This window comes from Onychostruthus taczanowskii, unplaced genomic scaffold (genome assembly GCF_017590055.1).
Source record: "Onychostruthus taczanowskii isolate IOZ18803 unplaced genomic scaffold, ASM1759005v1 scaffold15, whole genome shotgun sequence".
NCBI lineage: Eukaryota > Metazoa > Chordata > Aves > Passeriformes > Passeridae > Onychostruthus > Onychostruthus taczanowskii.
This window is the reverse complement of record NW_024498685.1, coordinates 8,543,261-8,566,519: the sequence shown is the minus strand read 5'-3', so window position 1 is coordinate 8,566,519 and position 23,259 is coordinate 8,543,261. Positions and strand designations below refer to the sequence as shown.

The following is a 23,259-nucleotide window of genomic DNA, read 5'->3' as shown; positions in this document are numbered from 1 at the left end:
TGTGAAGGTGGCTGAGAAGCCATGCTTTAGCACTTGTGTTAGTGATTTTAAGGTCTCTCCTTTGATTTTATTTTATGTATAGTAGAAGAGATGGGATTACTAAGCTTTCAAACCCAGTCTGATCTCAATTGAACCAGTGTTTTTTTCAGAATAAGGACATGGGGATGGGAAAGAAGGTACTCCTCACTTCAGTCCTCAGCCTTTACATGATATAAGCAGTGGATGTCCAGTTTTCTGTAAACTAAATAAACAATATTTTTCTTAATTAAATTTAGGTCTTGTTTAGAACCTATAGGAATTGTGACAAAGATCTCATTCACACATTTATGGTAGTATATCCAGCTGCTTATATTTGAATTACCACATGAAGATTTACATGATGCAGGTCACATTATCTATTAAATTAAAAGGAATTAATTTCAGCCCACAAAACTACGCATTTGACTTCATACCTATAATCAAAAGGACTGTGGAAGCTTCAAAAGGACTTCCCAAGGACCATCACCTTCTAGATAAAGATTATTAGATTTGAACACTAGGCCTTTTCCTTTTACTTCCTTGCTAATTTTCAATCAATGTCGTTTAAGTGCTAGATACATTATCTTAACTCAGTCACTCTAGAAGATTCAAGAACACAAAAGGAGATGGTTTTCTGAGCCAGGAGCCATTTTAAGTAAGAGAAAAATAATTTATGTCAAAGAATCGGGGAAGAGATGTCTGCTTTTATTTACCTCAAAAGCCATCCTACATCCTATACATTTTTTTAGTTCTGCAAGAGAACTTGTGCTGCCAACAAGCCCAAAAATAGCAGGATCCCAGTAGTAAATTACAGTGAATGTGTGTTTGGTACATTAGCAGCCTGTATGGAATCTGTCTCTGGTATAAGTGTGGTAAAGTTCTTGCATTCCAATGCTGAAAAGCAGTACCAAGATGAAAGAAGTAATTCATAGCTTGATTTTTTTCTTTTTACTGATTCATCTCCTGGTCAGTTCTGCAACCCTGAGCTCTCATTTAATTTGGTCTTCCCCTGAAAGAGCAGAAGGGAATCTCTCATAATTTTATGTACTCCCTGGGGTCAGTGAACAAATTGAGTATCATTGTGTCATTGAAGAGGGAGTCCATAGGAAATGTGAGCCTGTACAGAATTCAGGATTTTATTAGTGAGGATTGGCTTAAGGAAAGAGAAGTTCATATTAACAGAAGGTCCTGTTAATATCAGTCTACATAATGATGTATTTTGTTCCCAGTAAAAAACAGGCTAGTACACAGATAAAAGTCTGCTAGCTTCTATGTGTCTGTGTAAGAATTCCCCCATTGCTTTCTGATTATTTTCTTTGAGAAGAACCACTGAGAACACTGCACAGGCTGTGCACTCCCAGGGCAGCATTCTGCTGATACCTGCAGCACAGCTGCTGCGTTTGCTGCCCAGGGAACTCACCTTGCTGTCGGCACTGATGAGAAGCGGCTGCACTTTGATGCTGTCGTTGACCACCGAGACAGCGGCGCTGCTGCTGATGGGAGCTGCATTGCTGGGCGAGGTGGAGATGATGGCATAGGCCACGCCAGCACCACTCAGAGGGGACGAGAGGGCTGCAGGCTCGGTGACGCTTTGTGGCTGGCTGCTGTGTGTCTGTCCATGGCTGACGGTGTTGTTGGCAGTGGGGAGGGCAGGGCTGGGGTTTTTGATGCTCACTATGGTTGCCTTCTGGAAGGTGGGAGGCTGCTTGGAAGGTTGGTCTCTGCACGGGGAGATTGGGAGGCTGTCTGGAATCAGGGTCTTTGGCCTAACCTACAAACAGAGAGTCCGGTGTTATTGGGTATGTGAACAAACTCTGCACACACGTGTTCTCCCAGTGGAATCTCTAATTGCATTCACCATGGACCCAGAGCATCTAGAAAAACAGAATGGAGCAACTGCAAGTAGCCAACCATTCATTTACTTGTAGATATATTCCCAACTTTTCTCAACTGGGTAATTTTGAAGTTCTTAACTCAATGCAATGCTGAACAATAAGTGAGAAGAATGTCAAATTCTTATTTTGATTACCACACATCCATACAAATGCTAGTCAAGTCACATCCAGTTCTCAGTAGGGATGTGTAAGCCAAAGCCTTGGCAAGAATGGAAAACCTAGATGCAAAAATTTCCCGTTCTGAAGGACACAACATTTTTTCTATGAATTAAGGAGAGGGAGCTGAATCTTTAAGGGAGTTGTCGGAAAGCATTTACAGGGACAGTAGAGTATATGCTTTTTTACTGGTGGATTGGTCAATGAACAACCTCATATGTTTAAGACATGCCATGTCAAATGGAGAGAAGATCAGTCACACAATCACTTAACTCACACAAAAATAAATAAAATAAAGAGAGCAATACAAGAAACCCACAAGCACCAAACATCATGTTTTGTTGCAGTAATTAAAGAGCTAACTTGCAGCTGTGTGTGGATGCAGGAGGAACTTCCATGAATGGAAGAGGACACTTTGCCCTGCTTTGCAACAGCTGGGGCTGTACCCAGAGCCATGAATGATAGCAGCAATCAATTGTTTTCAGCTAATGTGATGTGTTTCCAGTGGTGCATTTAACGTTACCCAGTCAACATGGCTCTGCCTTAACAACATGTTAAGTACAGTTCCAGGATTGAAAATAAATAATTTAAAATGCTTCACATGGAGTTAACTTCACTCCCAGCTTATTCGTTAACACAGCCTGATAAAACAGTCTGTGCTTATTTAGTACTGTTAGTACTGCCACTTCTTGCACCTCCCATACTGTGAAACAAAATGACAAGTTCTAACAAACACGGGAAACAGCTGCCTGTGTCACCATGCTGGAGTCTACAGGAGCCCTTCAAATGGGACCGACTTCAATCTTCAGCCTAAGTAAGCAATTTTAAAAAAATGCAGGGATTTACTGGTGTGCAGAAAACTATCTCTCAAGGCTGGCCATCATCCCCTATTGTGTCAAGAAGGAACCATACCCTTTTGTCCTCACAGCAAATATTAAGGACAGCAACACATACATTTCCAGCTCTCTGTGTCTCAGTAATTTCTCCCTTAAATATCAATAGGACCCCTGTGGACACCCACAAGCCTACTGGGGAAAGGCATCACAACACTAATACCCTGGTGAGATGCATCTTAGGCCCCAGGCATTTTTCACAGCTCAGGGTGAGGGAAGAAGCTTCCCCCCATGGTGCTCTGCAGCACTATGTAAACTTGTCCCAGTTCTGTCCTCCCCATTGACCCCTTGGCCTTCCCTACCCCTTTTACCCTTATATGTTCATGTTCTGGTAACTTCTCCCTTCCCTGCTTTCCCATGGGTTTGTGTAACCCCACCTATCCACCCTGGCATTCTCTATCCCTGTGCACTACCCCTGAGCCCTCACTCAGTTCATTAGATCCCTGATGCTCTTCTCTGTCCCCTTTTTCTCACCATTTATACCCTGGACCTTCCTTTGCCTTTGTCTTTGGCCCCTGGACCTCTTCAGTGTTGCCTGAAGTAAAGCATGTTGGAACTCCATGCCTGGACATTCCCATGTCTTCCCTGCTGAGCTGCTCTGTGTCTGTGTGTGCGTGTCTGTGGCTGTCTGTCTGTCTGTCTGTCTGTCTGTGTGTGCTGGTGCTCTGGTGGCTCCTACCCATTGGATGCTCTTGGGGAAGGTTGTGTCCAGCACCACCGCGGAGTGCAACAGATCCGTACACCCACGAGCAGTGCAAAACCAGAGTCAGAGGCACAGTCCTGCTCGGGACATTCAAATTTCCAGCAGTCATGGTGGATGGAAAGGTAAAGAGGAGTTTGCCCAAGGTCCTGCAGACTTGTGCAGAGCCAGGGAGCCACTGTGCTCAGCTTACAGCTTTGGGGTGGCACTGGAAAGCTGCCGAGACCTGCTGTGAAATGGTGCAAAACTACACAGAACTCCAAGGAGCCATAGTCAACATACCCTGACACTAACTGAAGGGTTCTTTGCTCATTTTCTTTATGCAATCACTTTGTGTAATGATTATCTGACTGGCTTAGTTAAGATACCAGATCCTGGTCAAGTAGTTTTAGGGAGAACTCTGTAATTAACTTCATATCCGTGATTAGTTAATGGTTTTATTTTCAACAGCAGTGCACAAAGCATTGGTTTAAACCCATCAATTCAGGAGTTTCTCTAGCCAAAAAACTGTCATGTAGTCTACCAAGATCAACTGTATCAGTCACTCTTAATTGCACTTTTATATTTAATCAAAATTCTAATTAAAACTAAATGCCTACATATATTCCAGCTATATAATTATCTTTTCTACTGCATGATGTAATACCTAAGTGAATCCTACACACATGCACATCCTGCAAGTTATGGATGAACACATCTTAGTTTGCTGTAAAATAAGCTCTTCCTGCACAGTTAATTAAACAAACTTAATTTTCCAAAATACTAAATTCTTTATAAAGTGCTGCATACTGAAATTATCTGATAGGATGCACCAAACTGGTACATTACAGAGCATATGCTGGGCACTTTCTGCCACCATGTGATACAGAAGAGGGACTAAGCCTCTGAAAACTCCCTGACAGGTTTACCTAACCTTGGGAGACCTTATTTGTTTGCAATTACAGAACAATAAAAAGGGTTGACTATAGAAACAAAAGTTTCAGGTACTCCTGAGTTAAAGTTAGAATAATTGAAAGTGAAAATAACATTTATTTCAAGGACCTGCAAGTGGAAATCCAAAACAGAAAGCAAACATAGAAGCCCCTTGTGCTCCAACACCTATGAATGTTCCCTCAGAATATAAACACTAAGTGCAAACATTTAATAAACAGCTACATGAAATACCTTTGGCAGGTGTCACCTAAAATCCCAAATTGCTACAGTTATTTGTGTAGATAAATGGTATCAGCTAGAAAGAGAAAAAATAAGAAGGAAGAAGGTAGCATAAATTCCTTTCCCTCATGGCAAAACTGTAGCTTAAATCTGGAAGACGAAAGGAGAACAGTGGCACTAACAAAAGTTTGGAAGCTGGCAATCACTGAAGAAGAGGTAGAATAAAATTAGGGCAGGACAGGGACTGCTCTGCACACACACAATACCAAAAAGTAATTTTCTGCTGAAAGTAGCACAGGTTGGATGACACCAGTCCATGTCACAGGAGTTAGAGAAATAAAAGGCACCAAAGTTGAGCAAAAGAGAAGAGAAAGAAAAAGAGATAGCATGTATGTTACCAAAAGAACACTGCAACTCTTGGCAAGTGTTGCAATTAACAATTCTCCTGTGGCTCAACCCTTCTTTCCCCAAGAATCTTTCATTTAACTTCTGACAGCTGTCAAAACAGAATGTGATACTACCAGGGCTCAAAATGCAGAAGAGACAGCTGCTTCTTGAATATAATGATTTCCTAAACCCGTGTGGTTCTTGAGTTTCCTCAATACCCACAATAACAGAAACATTTCATTTCCTGTGGTGATGTACTTCTCAGATAGCTGCAGGTGAGCACATTTTTCAAGGAGATATTCTCAAATCTGAGCATTCACTAGGTGGGGGCTCTCTGCTTTTCAGACATGGAAATGAGAGAGTGCCCAGTCCTGTGAGATGTACAGAATGCTCTTTTGTTCAACAACTTCTAATTAATTATATTTTAAAGAGTTTCAGATCAGGAAAGAATTAGCTCCTGTGACTAACATGACTTCTTGTATATCCCATATTATTAAGCTCCATCCAGATGTCCCTGTATGAAGCTCAAAGGCTTCTATTTAACCAAAATGTCACTCAAGCTCTCAAGAGCACAAATTGCTGAAAACTGCAGAGGTGAATGAATTGCTGAGTGGTGGAGGTGGGAGAGCCTGATGTGTGTTACCACTGACACAGGAAAACGTGATACGGGCAATCTATTCCCTGGGGAATTTCTTTCCATTGAGCTGCTGATGAGAGCTTGGGACTAAGGGGGAGCTCTGTTTTTTTGGGAGTTTTCCCTTGGGTGGGCTGGGTGGAGATGCCAGGGGGACTTGGGCTGGGGGAAGGAGCTGGGTGCAGTTGCTGGTCCTCTCTCAGGTGTTTTTGGAGGAGGACAATTGGAGCCGCTGCTCCTGGGGAAAGGAATTTCACTGCTGCTGCCAGAGCTGCTGCTTCTGGCATGGGGTGAGCCTCTGCTGGGGAGAAGAGCCACTGAACCAGGACCTTATTAACACTGGGTTTGGGTTCTGTTTGCTGTTAATGCCGTAGTTGATGTTGTTTGTTTGTTTGTTTTATTATACACACTAGTGTAGTAAGAATTGTTATTCCTATTCCCATATCTTTGCCTGAGAGCCCCTTGATTTCACAATTCTAATAATCCAGAAATTTGCCTGAGAGCCCCTTGATTTCACAATTCTAATATTCCAGAAGTAGGGGGCTTACATTCTCCATTCCAAGGGAGGTTTTTCTGCCTTCCCTAGCAGACACCTGTCTTGTAAACCAAGACAATCCCAACAGGTGAGCCACTCACCTGCTGTAGTAAAGAAAAATAAGGTAAGAAAGAAAACCTCTTAGAAAAGAAGTCCTCACGATCCAACCTATACAGGTATGGGGAAAAGGAGAAGAGAGGAAAGTCACACAGTTCCTCCAGTCTCTGTGGGCAATCCTATATAGTCCTAAAGCACAGGATTTAATTAGAACAGTTACATCTGTGAAGATCTGCAGGTGATATGAGAATTGTTAAGGGCATTTCTGGTAAATGTGTTCTCCCTCAGGCCTAGGAAAGAAGGGAAGTTAACAAAATGTACTTCAATTACAAACCCAAAAGGGATCACTGTGATCCTCCAGTTCACAGGCTGGCCATATAATTTCTCCCAGAAACTGAAGACTGATTTTAAAAGAAAATACTAAAGACTTTTGAATTATGAGCTCCAGTAAATTGTTAAAATGTTTTTTTTTTAGGCTTGTGACTGGCATTTTATAGCAAGGTTGAATTTGCCTAACTTCAGCTTCCAGTCCCTGGATCTTGTTAGAGTTTTGTCAGCAACACTGAAGAGCCCTCCCCTTCCCCTGTATCAGATATCAGCTGGATCATGCTCAGCATCCATCAGCCCTTCATACTAGCAGGGCCCATCTGTATGAAAGTAAGTTTTTCAGCTCAACACAATATCACATTGCCTTTGAGAGAAAGAGCATTATTCACACTTTATTTTCACTTCACCCTTGTACTCAGAGCTTGAAAACAAAAACTCAAAATGGATTTGGCACAATTCATATGTCACAGAGGCAAAGTGCTGGGAGCAGCAGCCAGAGCTTTCATTCTTGAAAACTTTAGAGGATTACACAGAAAACATTAGCAATGGCTGATAAAATTAGTGCAATATGGGGTAATCATATCCTTAACCAGAATGAACAGATGCACACTGACTTCAATAAAGCTGTGTCTATTTATGCCAGCTGAGGACCTACTTCCTCCCTCTTCTTTTTTGATCAGTAAAAATTAGGCAAAAAAATTTACTCCTTAAATTTACAGCAATGACACTCTCTAAAATCCAGGTTGCCCGACTCACTCAAATACAAGTATTTGCACCTTGGTTTGTTTTTAGTTCCTTTCCCAATCAATAAGCTCCTATTATCTTCAGCCTGGTCTAGGACCACTGTCAAAATAAACATAGTTTATTTTCTTCCCATAGGGAAGATTTCTTTCTTTTCTTCCTTCCCCTTGATGGGTCTACATAAAAAAGCAATTACTCTTCATTGTAGAAAGCCCAGTCAAGATGACCCAAAATAAGAGAGTCCCATGTTCACATACAACTTAGCCCTCTCTTTAGCATATCCCTGGAATATTAGCCTGTGAACCTACAGAAGGACATTGTGAAATGCAGGGCAAAACCCAAGGAGCAGCTCCAGCCCACATTTTCAATCCTGCTACGCTGGATGGAGCAGACCAGGGAAGAAACCTTAATCTGATCAAAACCAATAGCAAAATCGAGCAGATTTCAGCAAGACCAGGATTGCAACAAGCCTCTCAAAAAAACCCCTGGTCTCTTGGTTTACAAGCAACACAAGCCAGGAGTCACTCAGCAGTGTTTTCACATGTGCTCAAATTGCACACACTCCATCAGGCATCTCCCAGGTGCTGTGTAGCTGCCATTATTTGGTATTTCAGTTGATAGTCATGGACAGCTAACTTAAGTGTAAAGGTAACATGCAGCTAATGGAACTCCTGAGAAGTTTTTAAGAAGGCAAAACAATCTAATTTAGTTTTTCTTCTCCTTCATCTTTGCTTGATACTACAGAAATGGATGTTTTGATGAGAAGGATGTTTGAGTGGGAATCTGCCAGCTCTGCTTTTTGTGAATGACAAGGATTTCTGGGCTTTTTTACCTTCTGCACAACGATTCTGTCCTTGATCATGCAGTTATCTTTGTGCCTCTGATGAAGAAATTAATTCTTATTGTTTAGTATTACAATGGAAATATTAAAGATAGACTGTGATTGTACACTCCAGCAATAACTTACTTCCATTTCCACTCTTTTCAGCATTACAAGTTAGCTTGCTTCTCTCACAGATATTCATCTATGATTAACTTCCTTCAATTTGAAGTGCCCACGAAGCCTTTAGGCACAAATGAGAGAAGACCTGTCTGCTTTCCTCCTGTCCATATACTTCCTTAGGCAAGCTCTGAACTCATCCACTCTGGCATTCACTGACACCAAAATCTGGTGTCACATTAAAGACCATGGATATCACTGCTTTGTTCTGTCCATCACTTTAAGAGCTTTTCCTGCTTCTAGACAACAATAACATCACATTATGATGATTTGACCAGCCCCAACTAGCCAAAATCAAAAAAGAAAGACAAAAATAATAAAGTAAGGACAAAAATAATTTCTGTCTCCTGACAGCCTAAGCAAGATGGAAGCACACAAAATGCTGAGACACCAGGAGATGAAAATGAAGGGTCAGACAGCAGCATAGCCAGTTTCTCCAAGCCTTTACTGAAGCAAACAAAGAAAGCTTTCTTGTCCACCTGTAATTCACCCAGAGTTCTAATGCAAGCTTATACAACTGGCCTTGAGGGTCAGAGACACAGCATAGTTCAGATCCAGGCCAGACATGGATCGGAATTCACACCTTTCACATGGATAGAAATGGCATCAGTGGAGAGAGGGGAAATTTCTTACCCTCTCGTTTGCTGCTACTCCACAAAGCAGCATTTGACATGGAATAATGGAAGAGTTTTCAATTGGGAAAAAGGTACCATGCCAAATGTAAAAATGGCTTGAATGTTTCCTGAGGTTTTCATGGCTACTTTGGAATTCCATGTGCAGGCTCTCTTGGAGAGCTGACTTCTGTGGAGGTCGTTTTCAAAGTGCTTCCAACACTGATCAGATCTGAAGGCCTCAAGCAGCAGTAGCAGGCTGGGGTTAGGGTTGCTTCTCCTTCCCCACCACTCTAGGTCAATTCTCTTAAGAACTGAAAAGTGACACCAATAGAAAGGCAGAGGAAATAAAAGGAGGCAGCTGTCTCATACTTCTTCTCTAAGAATTAGAAGCACAATCATCAATTTCTACACTAAATTTTTTCTGTAGTGGCATGCAATTAATAGTAGCATGACCATTAAAAATAAGTGAATTGATAAAAAGAAACCCTAAGCAGAACACTCATCTGTATGTGCTTCTTCCCAAAGGAAAAGAGGAGAAATAGTTTACATCAGATGTCCATCTTGGTGCCTAACACATTACCAGAAGGTGCTTCAAGTACAGTGACAAACACAGTAGAAGAGCTTATATGCAATAAAACAGATTAATAACTACATTTATTAAGGGCTACATGTTCAGCCAGGCCTCTGCAAACCTTTTATAAAATGTAATTTTGCTTGTTTTCTGCATGCATACAATGAATATTAAATACTGTTGCTTGGTTGCTTACCACACTGATTAAGTTGCTTTCAATTAGATTCTCTCTCTTCTCCTCCAGTAGCATTCCAACACATTTCCCTGGAAGTGCTGAGTTATATAGCAAAAAGTTTCACAGCATCCCTTAGGTTATTATAGTCCTTTCCCCCAATATTGTAAAAACAACTTTACTCAATACCATTATTCTATTCTCAATCAAACAACAAAGTATCTTGTCTCTGTTCTGCACAATTCTTTATAATTTTTTATAAAAATATGTATGCCTGTGAGCTTTTTTTCTATTTTCTTGAAAAACTGACTTGTGTTTAGTAATGCTTTCCAATGGCGAAGTACAGTTTTACACCTAAAAATCATGGGGTTTTTTTAACTCATGATGCAAACAGACAGAGACTTTGCCACAGACCAGCCTATTTCTTCTGTAGTACACAGTGGCATCCCAAAACCTATTTCTGTCTCTAGGAGCTGTTTTCCTTTTAAGAAATCCTCCAGAAGCCCTACTACTGAGGAAGCCAGGAGCAGTACCTGGGTTTGGTACACATGTGAAGAGAAGCATCAACTACCAGCAGAAATGTGCTCATGAGAACTGTGACATGAAATTTTAAAAATGGGACTGTGTTTTTAACATTTGGGAACATGTGGAGACTCTGGCTGGGCTCACCTGGTACCCAGTGAAGAATAAAGGCACACCAAGATAACAGAGTTTGTCCCAGGGCAGCCCAGTGACCACATTCAGACCCTACTGAATTACACACATTAAAGTGTCTTGGTTTGAAAAGACAGGTATCTGCTAAGGAAGGCAGGAGCCTCCCCTGAAATGGAAAATGTAAACTCTCCCTCTGAATTGTTATAATTTTGAAATTAAGGGGGTTCTCAGGCAAAGATATGCGAGCAGGAATAACAGTTTTTTATTAGGGAAGAAAATAAAATAAAAATAAAATAAACAATGCAGTAATACAAAACAACACTGACAGAGTCAGAATACCACCTGACACCCTGCTGGCAGCAGTCCCATTAAATGGTGGCTGCAGCCCTCCTGCAGTGACAAGTGTGGTTCTGTTGAAGCAGGTATCCTGTAGAAGGGTGGAGTTTTCCTCTGAAGATCCAGTGGTGGTGTAGATGGGCCTGGTCTTCCTTGGAATCCAGAGGGAAAGGGCTGTTGCTCTGAGAATCCAGTGGAAAAGGCTGCCTGTGGTCTTCCAAACTCAGATTATATCCAGTTAGGAATGCTTGGTTCTTCCCTCTGGGCAGAGCTTCTCCCAGTGGGATGATGTAATTTTATCAGCCATGCAGTGACACTCAATGGCCCATTAACAGAAGATATTTCCCCAGAGGGAGGATGGGTTGTGGAAGATATAAAGAAAACTGCCCAATTAACAGAAGATAACTGCCCCATCAGATAGGAATAGAACACACACACCCATTTCCAACCTAAGACATAAAGTCACTGCAGAAGATAAAAACTAAGCAGTATCTGACAGCAGAACTTGGCAGAGTTGATTGAAACATACATATTTCACCTGTGAGTACCTGTTTGTTTTCACCACTAACCCATGTGATCCCTCCAATGCAGACACTGCTCTGCTCTAAGCAGCGGTGTCATGAGCAAAGCCATCCCAAATTGTGCCTTCAACCATCACTGGAAAGACAGGTCAGGGAGATAGCATTGTAATCTGATTTAACTGCCTTCAAAATGTCACAGTCTCTTCATTAATTTGAATGAGGATTGGACTAGGCCAAAATTACTGACAATAAAACAGGGGATTTGTTTTAATATTTTTACCTTTTCATTTAAAATCTTCCTGTTGAAGAACAGAAAATCACATTTCACATGTACCTCCAGGTGGCTACAGTGCAACTTATATTTGTCTGCAAACCAGTTCAAAATAAACAGAACATTTGCTCTGCAGCTGGATATTAGAACTCAACCTGACAGAATGCCACCCCCTCCTTAGAGAAGATTGTGCCATAAAGAGGAGGAATTGCTCTGGAGTACCATAGTGTTTAAGTACAGGACCTCTAGAGTGCAGTGGAAAGTCTGCAGTTTCAAAGCACCTTATTCAACTGGAGACCTCAAAGACCAAAGTAAGAAGAGAATGGCTAACTGGAAATAGATTCTCAAACATCATGGCTCACTTATTTGATGAAAGCAAAAATACCTTCATATTTAGGAAAAAAAAAACCAACAACAAAACCAAAAAAATCCCAAATTAAAAAAAAAAAAAAAAAAAAAAACAAAAAACAGAAAAAAACCCCCCACAAATGTCTGCCAAAGAAGCTTGTTTTGGCAAATAATGAATGCCTAAAATATTGTTTGTGTTGCGCAAAGAGCTTGTAAGTAATGTTTGTTTGCTCACCGCTTAATTAGTGGTTTTAAGTGATGGGATTTTGCTGCCATTTGTGAATGTGCAAATTTGGAAACTTCATTTCCCAGATGGAAAAGCTTCCAGGGGGTCATATCATAAACCCATTCAAATGAACAAAACAAATGACAAGTATCTGTACTAATGTGGAAAATGAGGGAGCTGTATGCATTATTTTATGTAACTCTTGTTAAGTGCCTAGTTTTACTTGTGTGTATGTTTTTGCTTGATTGCATAGGGGTAAATCAAAAGAGGCTGTCAAGATGAGGAGCACAAAAGTGTCAAATCTATTAAACTCCTTTAGACATGATGAGGCCTCAAAAGGGACGAGTCCCCTCTTTCTGGCCAGCCAGCATGGTAATATTTATGCCTACCTGTAAATCTAAAGGGAATCTGAATCCCAAAGAAATAATGAGACTGGCCAAAAGGAGAAATGCCAGGGAGCAGTTGGTGTGCTGCCAGGAATGCAGATACTGACTTGGATTTTTCCCAGGTGCACCTGAGACAGAAGTAATCTGTCCACCCTAGAGGAAAGGCACTCCCAGATGATGATTCACATATCAGTAGGCTCCTAAAATGGCAGGAATCCCAAAAAGGCTCCACCCAGGCCTTCCACTCCTCCACATACCTGCACAGAAGCAGCATATGCAGCCCAAAAGATTAGGTGAGTGCAACTCTACTTGCCACTGCACCTCCAGCTACACCTGGACTCACCTGCTTGAATAAAGAGACAGCTGCTGGAGCACAGAAGCCGTTGCTGCTCTGGTTTCATCACTGCAGGGCTCTACACACTTCACTGTCACAACCAGACTTGGCAGAGATGGAGATTGAGGAAGGTTACATCCCTTGCAGAACAAGACTGAGCCATAGATAACATCTGGACACTGCTTTCATTCCCTGTGAAATACTCCAAATTTTTGGTAGAGGAGTGATGAATATTGTTCTGCTGTCCCAGTAATCTGCTGTTACATGGGCAAACAAAGTAAAGGTTTTAGCAGGTGCCAAAACCCAGCTGGACCCAACTTGTTGGTATGCTGAGGAGATGGGAATTTGCATCTCTGAAAGTCAGTCCTAGAATGGCAGGATTGTGCCAGTAACTCAGAGGGGGGGCCTTGCTGTCACCCACAGAGACAAAAGGAGGTTAGTGGCCAGCCTGGTCTGTGACCAAGTTTGATGAATAAAAGCTGAGGACATGGACTGTGACTGGATTTAATTCTGCATGATTTCCAGCTCCTACTGGAAGATAATATACACCTCTTAATTTCCAAACTAATTTTTTATTAGGTGCTTGTTTTCACAACACTACAAGGAAGAAGAAGATGTTTTTTACCATAACACCTGTGTGGTATCACATGGTCTTGCTTCCTGGAATTTTTATATTTCCGTCTGAAGTTTCTAGTTTTCCTGGACCAGAGCAGTGACTATGCACACACCCTACAGCTCTGATAAAGGACAGCCTTCACAGTGACACAGTGCTGCAGACTTACAGTGGCTTCCCAGGTCACCTGCATCCAGCTTTCCCTGGGAATGACAGCTTTGCACCATTCTGGCTATATTAAGTCTATTTTCAAGACATCTGTCTGTTTAATTAGAAGCCAAATGTTCCACTTGTAGATGAAAACCTAGTATCTCTGAAGACATTGAGCACAAAGGAGGGATGTTTAAGGATGGAGGGAGTTCCCCACTAGGAATCTGTATAGAAATTTTAAACTTCTCTGTGAGCTTGGAGGGGGAGAGGAACATATGGACCATGAAGCAGCATAAAAGAGGACTGGCATGTAAATAGGACAGACTGTTGCTGAAGAAGCTGGCCCATTGCAGCCCTGTGAAAAAGCCAGAAAAAACTCAGGGCATAAGACATGCCCCTAACATGGTCTTACATACAGCTGCCTACTTAATTTCTAGTTTTTTTCAGAAATGAGATTGCTAGGTATTTATTGCCCATTCTATCTATATGAAATATTCACTAAATAGAAAAGTTAGTGAGCTATGGCTCAGGGCAACCAAGAAAGCACTGGTAGTTGATTAGTATTAAGTATGATTGCATAAACAGGTCTGAAATTGAAGCTGTTCCATGAAGGGAGTGAAACAAAGTGAAATACAAACAAAAATATTGCCATGACCTAAACAGCAAGACAGAAAGGATGTGTTCTTCTCTGAAAGCTGAGGAAATCAGCTTCCTCCACTTTTTTCAATTCTTCAAAATGGAATCTAGCACTGAATGAGATTTTTCTATCTAACTGAAGCATAAGGCATTGGTACTTCTCTAAGTGCAGCACTTGCAATGCCATCACTATTGCTGAAACACAACCTAAATGACAATTTAGGTCCTGTTACAGGTCTTTCAGCTGCTCTTGAACCTCATCTATTTTCAGGAGCAATCTGCTCATCTTTGACACCCCAAAATGGCAGAAATCAAAATGTTATTATGTTGTAAGAACAACTGAAAAGCAAAGTCTTGAACTTGATAAGAAAACTCACTTTTATGTTCACAACACTGCCTTCCACAAAATGTAATTTAAAGAGAATTTAAGAACTTTGTATTGGAAATTCTTCTTCCTTCAAGTAAATTTAGCTCACAGATCTTATACTAGATTCTGCCACTTTAAAAAAAAAAAAAAAAAAAAAAAAAAAGGAAAATTATATATCATCAACTTTAGCACTTATCTAGTTTTCATATATGAAAAATAGAGCTCTAAGGGCCACAGTGGGAGAAATATATTTATATTTAATAATCATTAATGTGAAGAGCAAACCATAGAATTGCAGCAAAACACCTGTTGAAAATTACATCCAAAATTTTTGAGAAAGAGGATTGGAATGGGGAATAAAGTGCATAGTTACAGAAACAGTGATTGGTGTTCAGAAAAGAAGACAGTTTGAAACATTTTAAAAAACAGTGAGTGCAACTCTCTTTCACTCTTACTCAGAGAATCTTTCCTCAGTCTGGCACCTGGGTTAGCTGGGCCAAAACTTTGCACTGGGATAGACAAGGCAAATAAGTCAGTGAAACAGAACATGGGGTTAAATCTTGAACAGGAAGGGTAACACTTCTACCAGTTCTTTAATTACAGAATTGCAGATTTTCACTCCTGTGATTTGTGATTCAACTTTAAAGCATAAATTTACATTCTGCCATATGTATTTTGCTCTTCCACAATGAATCTACATTACATTTTATAGCTTTTAATTGTGGTATCAGTACATTCCCAGAAGAATAATTTTTTTCATGGACTGAGAAGAAAAACACAACTCTGCAAAATCAGTGTGCTGATGCACCCAGGCCAGGGCAGTAGACAGAAGCAGAGAATATGTACAAAATGACACAACCCCCTCTTTGAAAGTGTATTTTGTACCTGAGGTAGCACTGCTGGTCCTTGTCCTGCCAACCTCTGCAAGGAGCTGACCTGAGGAACCTTAATGGGCACTGCAGTGATAGTTCCCAAAGTCTGTTGGAAGAAAAACATTTGAACACAGCTTAAAACAATTGAAAAGCTTTCCCAGACAGAATCTCTCTGAGCCAGCAGTTCCCTTGCAGCTCTTTTTCTCTTCCCAGCTGCCCTGGCTGAAGGCTCTCTAGGCACCAGATTGTTTGCAAAAAAGATCTGAAATGCACCACAGTGACATGTATTGGTACAATGATGCATCTCATGGTAGCCAGGGTCACAAAGAGATATTTGCTATGCCTCAGGAAATAGTAAATACTGAATTATTAAAATGGAAAGCTGCCTATAAATCTACTACAGCACACTGTCACACAACATTCAGCTGACACCCATTTGGGCCAACACAGCATTTATTACTGTCCATGATTATTTTTGTTACTCACCCTTTTCTTAGTTGTATACCAAATTTATTCAAAGCTTATTTAAGATAGGATGGAATAAGTAGGTAGCTTATAAATTTATAAATGGGCCATATATGTAAAGAAGACAGGTAACTTTTGCCATTCAATGTCTTTCATCCCTGATTTCAATTCATAGAATCATGGAATGGCTTGGATTGGAAGGGACTTTAAAGATCACCCAATTTCACCCCCCAGCATGGGCAGGGGCACTTTCCACCAGACCAGGTGGCTCCAAACCCCATCCAATATGGCCCTGGACATTCCCAGGGATGGGGAAGCCACAGCTTCTAACCAAAAGTTCATACATTGGTTAACTGGCCAATATTGTTAAGGCAAGGTTGTGTAACTTTTATCTAGCATTTGGTTATCGCTGTTGGGACGACACAGCAATATAAGCAAGCATATGACTGTCATTGTAACAGCAAGAGACACTCAGTCACCCTACAGAAAATCTCACCAGGCTGTTAGAAATAGCTAATATGGAGAAAAATATAGATTCAGCTGAATTTCTCTAAATTTAACTCTGCTCTAAACCAAGAGTTTGGATCACAGCCAGCAAGATAAAATATGCTATTATTACCCCAATCTGGTAATGAAATTTGTCAGTAGAAAAGAAACTATAACATAATCAGCTCAAGGAAAGTGAAAGTGTGTCATATCCATGCTGATATGTTCTCCTCAGACCTCACCCACAGAGTGGCAAAACAGTCTATTTCATTCTGTCTCCAGTGTTTGATAAGAAATAACAAGTGCATTCAGGCAGAATATTCTTAATAAACTTCTCCTACAGCATTTATATTTTTACCTCTGCTACTCCTGTCAGAAACATTTGGGGGTGTGATGTTGCATATTCAGCAAAGATTAACATTTGAAGATTTGCCTGATTAAAACAAGGAGAACTGAACAGTTATAAAGATGCACGACAATTTTTCTTGAGTACTCATGGATTACCAGTACCCTGGATTATCCATGGAAAAACCATACTCCATTAAAATTCTGTCTCAAACCAAGAGAAGAGGGGAAGAGGGCAGAGAGAGCAGCATTTCCATCCATGGATGATAAAACAAGGAAGTTACACCTTCCTTTAGAAATTATGGATCTGGCAGCAGGGTGAGGAACAGAATGGAGTATTTCTGCCACAGTTTCCTTACAGAGTGATATGTTCCTTTAGAAATTACGGATCTGGCAGCAGGGTGAGGAACAGAAGGGAGTATTTTATTTCTGCCACAATTTCCTTATAGGGTGATACATGGACTAAAAACAAGGGGAAGGATCTGACTGAACAACTTTATTGCTCTCTCTACCCTATCCCAACCTCACACATCATCAAGAATAACATGATGAACTACTGCAGTCTGGGAAGAGGAGAAACTGAGCTGCCACCTGCTGCTATGGGCATTATTTAGACTTATCACAGCTTCCTGCTTAATATTAGCATAAACTGTAATCAATTCAGCCCTGATTCAGATTTTTTAGGGTAAATACCAAAGTGAACTTTCCAACTCATGCTACAGAAAGCTTATCACAAGTAGGATCTATATTTTCCTACTATCCCAAAGGAGATTTCTTTCACCACACAGTGAACTCCAAGGTCTACTTGGAAATACCAAGGGCACCACTACTTCTCCTGGTCTGCACAGATACCCCCTACAGAAAGTTAAAAACAAAAAGTTCTGCCATCTGGGAAGTTCTGCTTTAAAGGCTGCTGCCTCTGACCTTGCAAACACACATTCTAATATTCCTATTCCTACAGATACACAAGGATTTGCAAAGATTTCCAAAGTGGACAACAAAATACATGGTGGTTGGCATGGTGGTGTTGAGTCCAAGGTTGGACTTGATCTTGGACGTCTTTTCCAACCTTAATGATTCTGTGATGGCATTAAAATACAAAGTGCTGACACTGAATGAAATTGGGAACTGATTATAAAGATAAGAGTCAAATTACTGAAATGTTAAGTAAGATAGAGTTATCAATTGTTAAGATGCACAAAATACTCCATGTCTGAGCAAAAAAATCTCTTCTCTTCTATTACTTTAAATATCTCCAGGGAATAAAAAACCAACCAAGCATCTAGAACAGAATGACTCTCTGTCCTGTGAGGAAGGAGGTCATGTCAGCCCCAGGGTGCGCTGCTGGGCCAGTTATGGTTAAGTTTGAAAACAGTGAATGATTGAGACAAAAGAAATGAGACAACAAACAAGAAACACCACAAAACTACTGTGAACTGTTTCCTCAGCTTCACTTGAAGGCAAAGTCAGGAGGAATCATCTGTGGGTAGCACATAATTGATCTACCATCAGTCCTGTCACCTGCACTTTCAAAAAGTTAATCAGATTTATTTTCCTGAAGTAGTTCTGCAGTGAACACAAAAGTACAAAACCAAATAATAGCACTCTTAAGTTATGAAATTTTTAGTGACAAAAATGCAGTTTTCTGTTTACAAATGATTTTATAGTAAGGCTCTGTTACTGAATATTCAAGGAAACAACCTCAGTATAGAAATCATATGGCCAAGGAAAAAAATAAGAACTTCAATCTCATGTTAATATTAGCACTACAATATGTTCAGACAGAGAGATATGTAAGAATCTCTTTTATTTTTCACTATCTACATTGTTTTGTTACTATTTCCCAGCTTGGGCAATAAATAGCTCAAGCTATTCAAGAATTCACTGACCTCCGTACTTCTCCTGTAACACATTTCATCTCTTACATCTGGGTGCTTCACCTAGGTCAGTATTATTGTCTCCCTTTTAGTGATTAAAAAAGTCTACATTTAGAGGCAAAATGATAATGGTCAGGGCTAGACTGTTGTGCAGGTGGAAATTCCAGTGTCTAATCCATGTGACTGATTAACTTCATCTCATCCATGCATGGAGACCTCCATCCAAATGGCCTAACTTTTGGGCAGACCAGGATGTCTCCATGATGATGGGTGAAAGAAGTGAAGTATGAAACAGGGAATCCCAGTTGTGCTCTCTGCAATGAAGGATGTGCAGCTGCCAGAATGGGTGGTTGGGCAATTTGTCTCTGGGTACAATTTATACTGTTTTGTTCTTGTTCAAGCTGTACATAAACGAGAAAATACAACCACTTGCCTGGGAAATAAAAACATAAGTGTCTTTATCTGATGCCCTTGGCCACACAGTGAGAACTGGACAAATTTCCCATGGCTCAAGCTATGACATGTCAAATCCTGCTCACACTCCCCTTTGCACATCAGCTCAAGCTGGGCCCTCAGATCAAGCCCGTGGGCTTCAGGAGGTGACTAACCAAGATACCTCCCCAACAAACAGAAAAATAAACTCTTGCTCCTCCTCTTAGCAGAGCCACCTGTTTTCATGCCACGACTGCCCAGGCCATGGTGAGCCTGATGGAGCAAAGACTTGCCACTCACTAATTCCACACTATTGTTTTTATCTATGAGGACCTTTTTCTTTTCTCCTTCTTTTCCATTTTATTCAAAGAGCAAGTTTGTGCACATTCTTATAAACTCCTAATTAACAAGCTGAAAAGACATTTTTTCTGGCAATGCTTGACCTTTAAGCATTTTGTATGGATTTATTGATACAAGCAGAAACAATAACTCAAAAGACTATTTTATGAGTGCGGAATAGCAGCACTTTTGTAAAGATAAATTAATTTCTTATTTCTACATTTACAGCTCTAAGCATTTTAATGGAAAGGTCCATAAAAGTCAACGATATTTCTGAATCTCTCCTTTGTCTAAAGCTACTTGGGGTTTTCTGGTGACCCCCTGAAACATCTACAATGTGAAGGGATGGGGGAAAGTGAAGAGCCAAATTTCAGTTCACCTCAGGTTTGATTGTATGCATTTAAACCAGACTTACTACTTTATACAGTTGGGATTTTTTCAAATAAGAACAAGTACATCCAGTGTATTTCCTACTGTCTAATTCACTAAACTTTACATCTAGAAGCATTTTGGGAGCTCATGATTTTGCTAACTCTTACCTCAACCTCCATCCCTGGGACAGAAAGCTCAACCACTCCATCCCTCAGTGCAGGAGTTACTGGATAATGAACACATGCGACACAAGACATTTCCCAACTCCTGTCTCCAGCCACCTCCACAGGCAGACAGGGATCTGGCATGTCAGGGACATGGTTTTGACTCAGCAATCCACAGATGCTCTCAGACAGGAATGCAGCAGGCCCAATGTGGAGGGACCTGCAATCCCAGTTGGGTAAATGTCATCCAGCAGCACCTTCCAAAGGGTCACATTCGAATTGCAAAAAGAGGTGAAGGGATCCAAATGAAATCATCCTTTTCACTAGTCAGTTTATTCACTAAGATAGTAGTAATAACTTATAATAGGAAAACCAGGTCAAGTCCCCAAACAACAGGACACAGAAACCAAACCAAACAAACAAAAAAAACCCACCAGTTTTTCCCATTCAACCAAAAGAAAATGAAAAAGTTTAAGAGATATTGACAAGTGCAGTTATAAAAGAAGAGCACTTATCGCTGTCATTTCCATTCAAGCCTTGCATTGTAACTACAGGAGTAACCAACAGGAGTTGGATTCAATGATCTTTGTGGGTCTCTCTTCCAACTCAGGATATTCTGTGAACCTCCTGTGATTCTCCTGCAATAAATCAACCCCATCCCAGGATAAAGGCTCTCAAAGACAACCGAGGTATAGAAATGTGGGGAGAATAGCAAGTGGAAGACATAAAAAGTGAAACAAAGAAGTATGGCATGGGCAGAGAATAAGAATTCACAGGATGAAGTCTAGAGATGGTCAGAGGATAAAAGGATGCTACTGCAGAAGCAAAGATGAGACCTACATTACCAGTGATCAGACTAAGGGCCATACATTCAGTTTCCAGCTGTTATGTTATGACTTATTTAGTCAATGCCTGAGTTTTCAAATCTGGGACTATTTGTGATTTAAGCAAGCTTCTGCCTTTCAGTCCTGAACGAGTGTACACACACACACACACACATATATATGTATGTATCTAAATATTGTATCTCTAGTGAAAAATATTTGCATTTTACTCAGTTTGGGTACCTACATTTGTCAAACCATTGCTATGTTCACTTCGAATTATAAATTGCCTTCCCCCCTCCTTTAGATGTAGCAACAAATGCTTAAAGACTTATTGCTACAATTCATTATATTTACAAACTCAATGCAGAGCTTGTGTCCATGAGCAGTTTAAGATTACATCACAGATGTAAAGCTGTTAGGGGACATAACTGTTCTCCCACTCCAGAATTACACCAGGGTAAGTAAAATCACTCCAGTCAATCACTGAAGAGAATCAGGCTCAACCAGTAACAGAAGGTTAAAGACACATTCAGTTCTACAGCACATTACCAAAATAAGAGTTTAACTTGGGAACATATGGGTTTGTTGTATCTCAGCTGAACAGTTCAGTTATTTGAGCTCAACTGACACTACATTGCTGGATTATTTGCAAATTATTTTATACTGACATCAATACTGCAGCACAAATACTGTGTTCCTGCAATGAATTATGGAAATACTAATCTTCTTTTTAAAGAACATATGTATGCATCTTTTTAAGATCTAGGTCTTCTTCGTGTTGAACCTAAGCGATTAAAAAAAAATCTTTTTGTCTGTTACATGTTCAATATTGGCAACAACAGTTTTACAGAATGGATTTTTAATGTGGTAGTGACAGGGGAACAGATTGCTATGGCAACAGCAAAGACGAAAATTCTTAACCTGAATGGATCCTCACTGAAGTAATTGCAGGGGTTTTTTACCCATTCTACATCCATTTTACAACTTGAATGCTACATTCAACCTTAAGCTTGCTTTATATAAATGCCAAGCACTATATGCAGCCTCCAAGCTGATTTGACCTAAAACTTGCTGCCCCTTTTCTCAGGAATCCTGGATAACTGCTGTCCTCTAGTTCACCTAAACATCTGAATACTATCATGTTTCCAGAGAGTCCACCAATAAAAGCAACAGGCCTTTGGACATAACTTTGAGGTTCCTGTAAGACATGTTCAGATACATATTTTTTCTTTCCTTCTAGACTCAACTTGCATAAAAATTGGTGGAAATCATTTTTCATTTTCCAAAATCTGGTGAAATCACTGTGCATGGTATTTCCAATAAACTGATGGAATAAGGTATCAGTTTCACATTTCATTGTATTCTAAAGAGGCTGTTATTTCAGACACATATTTTGTATAAACGGTAATTTAATTGGAATTTCATAGAAATGTAAAGGTTTACAGGTTTTAAAAGTGTTTGTTCTCCCCAGTTCCTCTCCCTTTACTCAGAATTCATTAATCATGCTTGCATATGCAATATATGATTGTTATGAAGTAGACAATTGGAAACACATGTCCTGTTGCTTTTTAAAAATATCAATAGTTTTGAAACTGTCCTTTCTTTGGACACCAAAAATACTATTTAAAACAACTCTCCTTATAGCAAATTAACAATGACTTGTACTTTTGTCCTGGAACAGCTCTCTCTGCATGGGGTAGCCACAAGCAGTAGGTGGCAAAGTATCACCTTAAATTCCACACCTGCTTTGAAAACCAAATTCTTAGTTGCTGCTGAGGTTTTTGTACTCATCCCTTTCATCACCACTCATTTGCAAGGAAGCCCAAGGTGGTATCACATCTCATGTAGGTATCAGAAGAGAATATGCAGAGATGAAGCAAGCAATGTTCTGCTTTTCCTGTGTCTCTCAAGCTTTTCAGAGCACCACCCAATTTATCTCTGCTTTTACCACAGGATTTTCAAACCACTGTCTCTACTTCTTGCCACTTGCACATTGTCATCTGGGTGCACTGAAAAATACAAACTCTGAACACACTGTAGGTATGTACTCTGGCAAAGGGAAAACACAATGAAAGCAGCCCACATTTTTCCCTGTTTCAGAAATCCTATTGATTGCTTACACAAAGAGGCATCTGTGCCAAATGCCTATTCCTAAACACAATTTGCACCATGGTATTTACTGGTCAGTAGCTTTTTTTAATGCACCATTTTTAAAATCAAAATAATTATAAATTATTTCTACATATGTTATCAAAATAAATTTTTATATATATGTATTATTACAAATTATTTTTATTAGGATTTTTTTCCACAGGCATTAGATCACACTCCAAATTTCTGAATCGAAAAAAAGAAAAAAAGAAAAAAGAAAGTTTGGGTGTGCTAA

General features: G+C 40.2%; 1 protein-coding gene across 2 annotated transcripts in view; it reads right to left on the bottom strand.

Moving 5' to 3' along the window:
- Window positions 1-23,259, bottom strand: part of PHF21B (PHD finger protein 21B) — a 160,410-nt gene that overhangs the window by 24,642 nt on the left and 112,509 nt on the right. For both annotated transcript variants that reach the window (XM_041398737.1, XM_041398738.1), the window contains 2 exons: window positions 15,580-15,672; window positions 1,439-1,789 (listed from right to left, as the gene is read on the bottom strand). In XM_041398737.1, coding sequence (XP_041254671.1) covers window positions 1,439-1,789; window positions 15,580-15,672 — 444 coding nt within the window. The remainder of the gene's footprint in view (window positions 1-1,438; window positions 1,790-15,579; window positions 15,673-23,259) is intronic.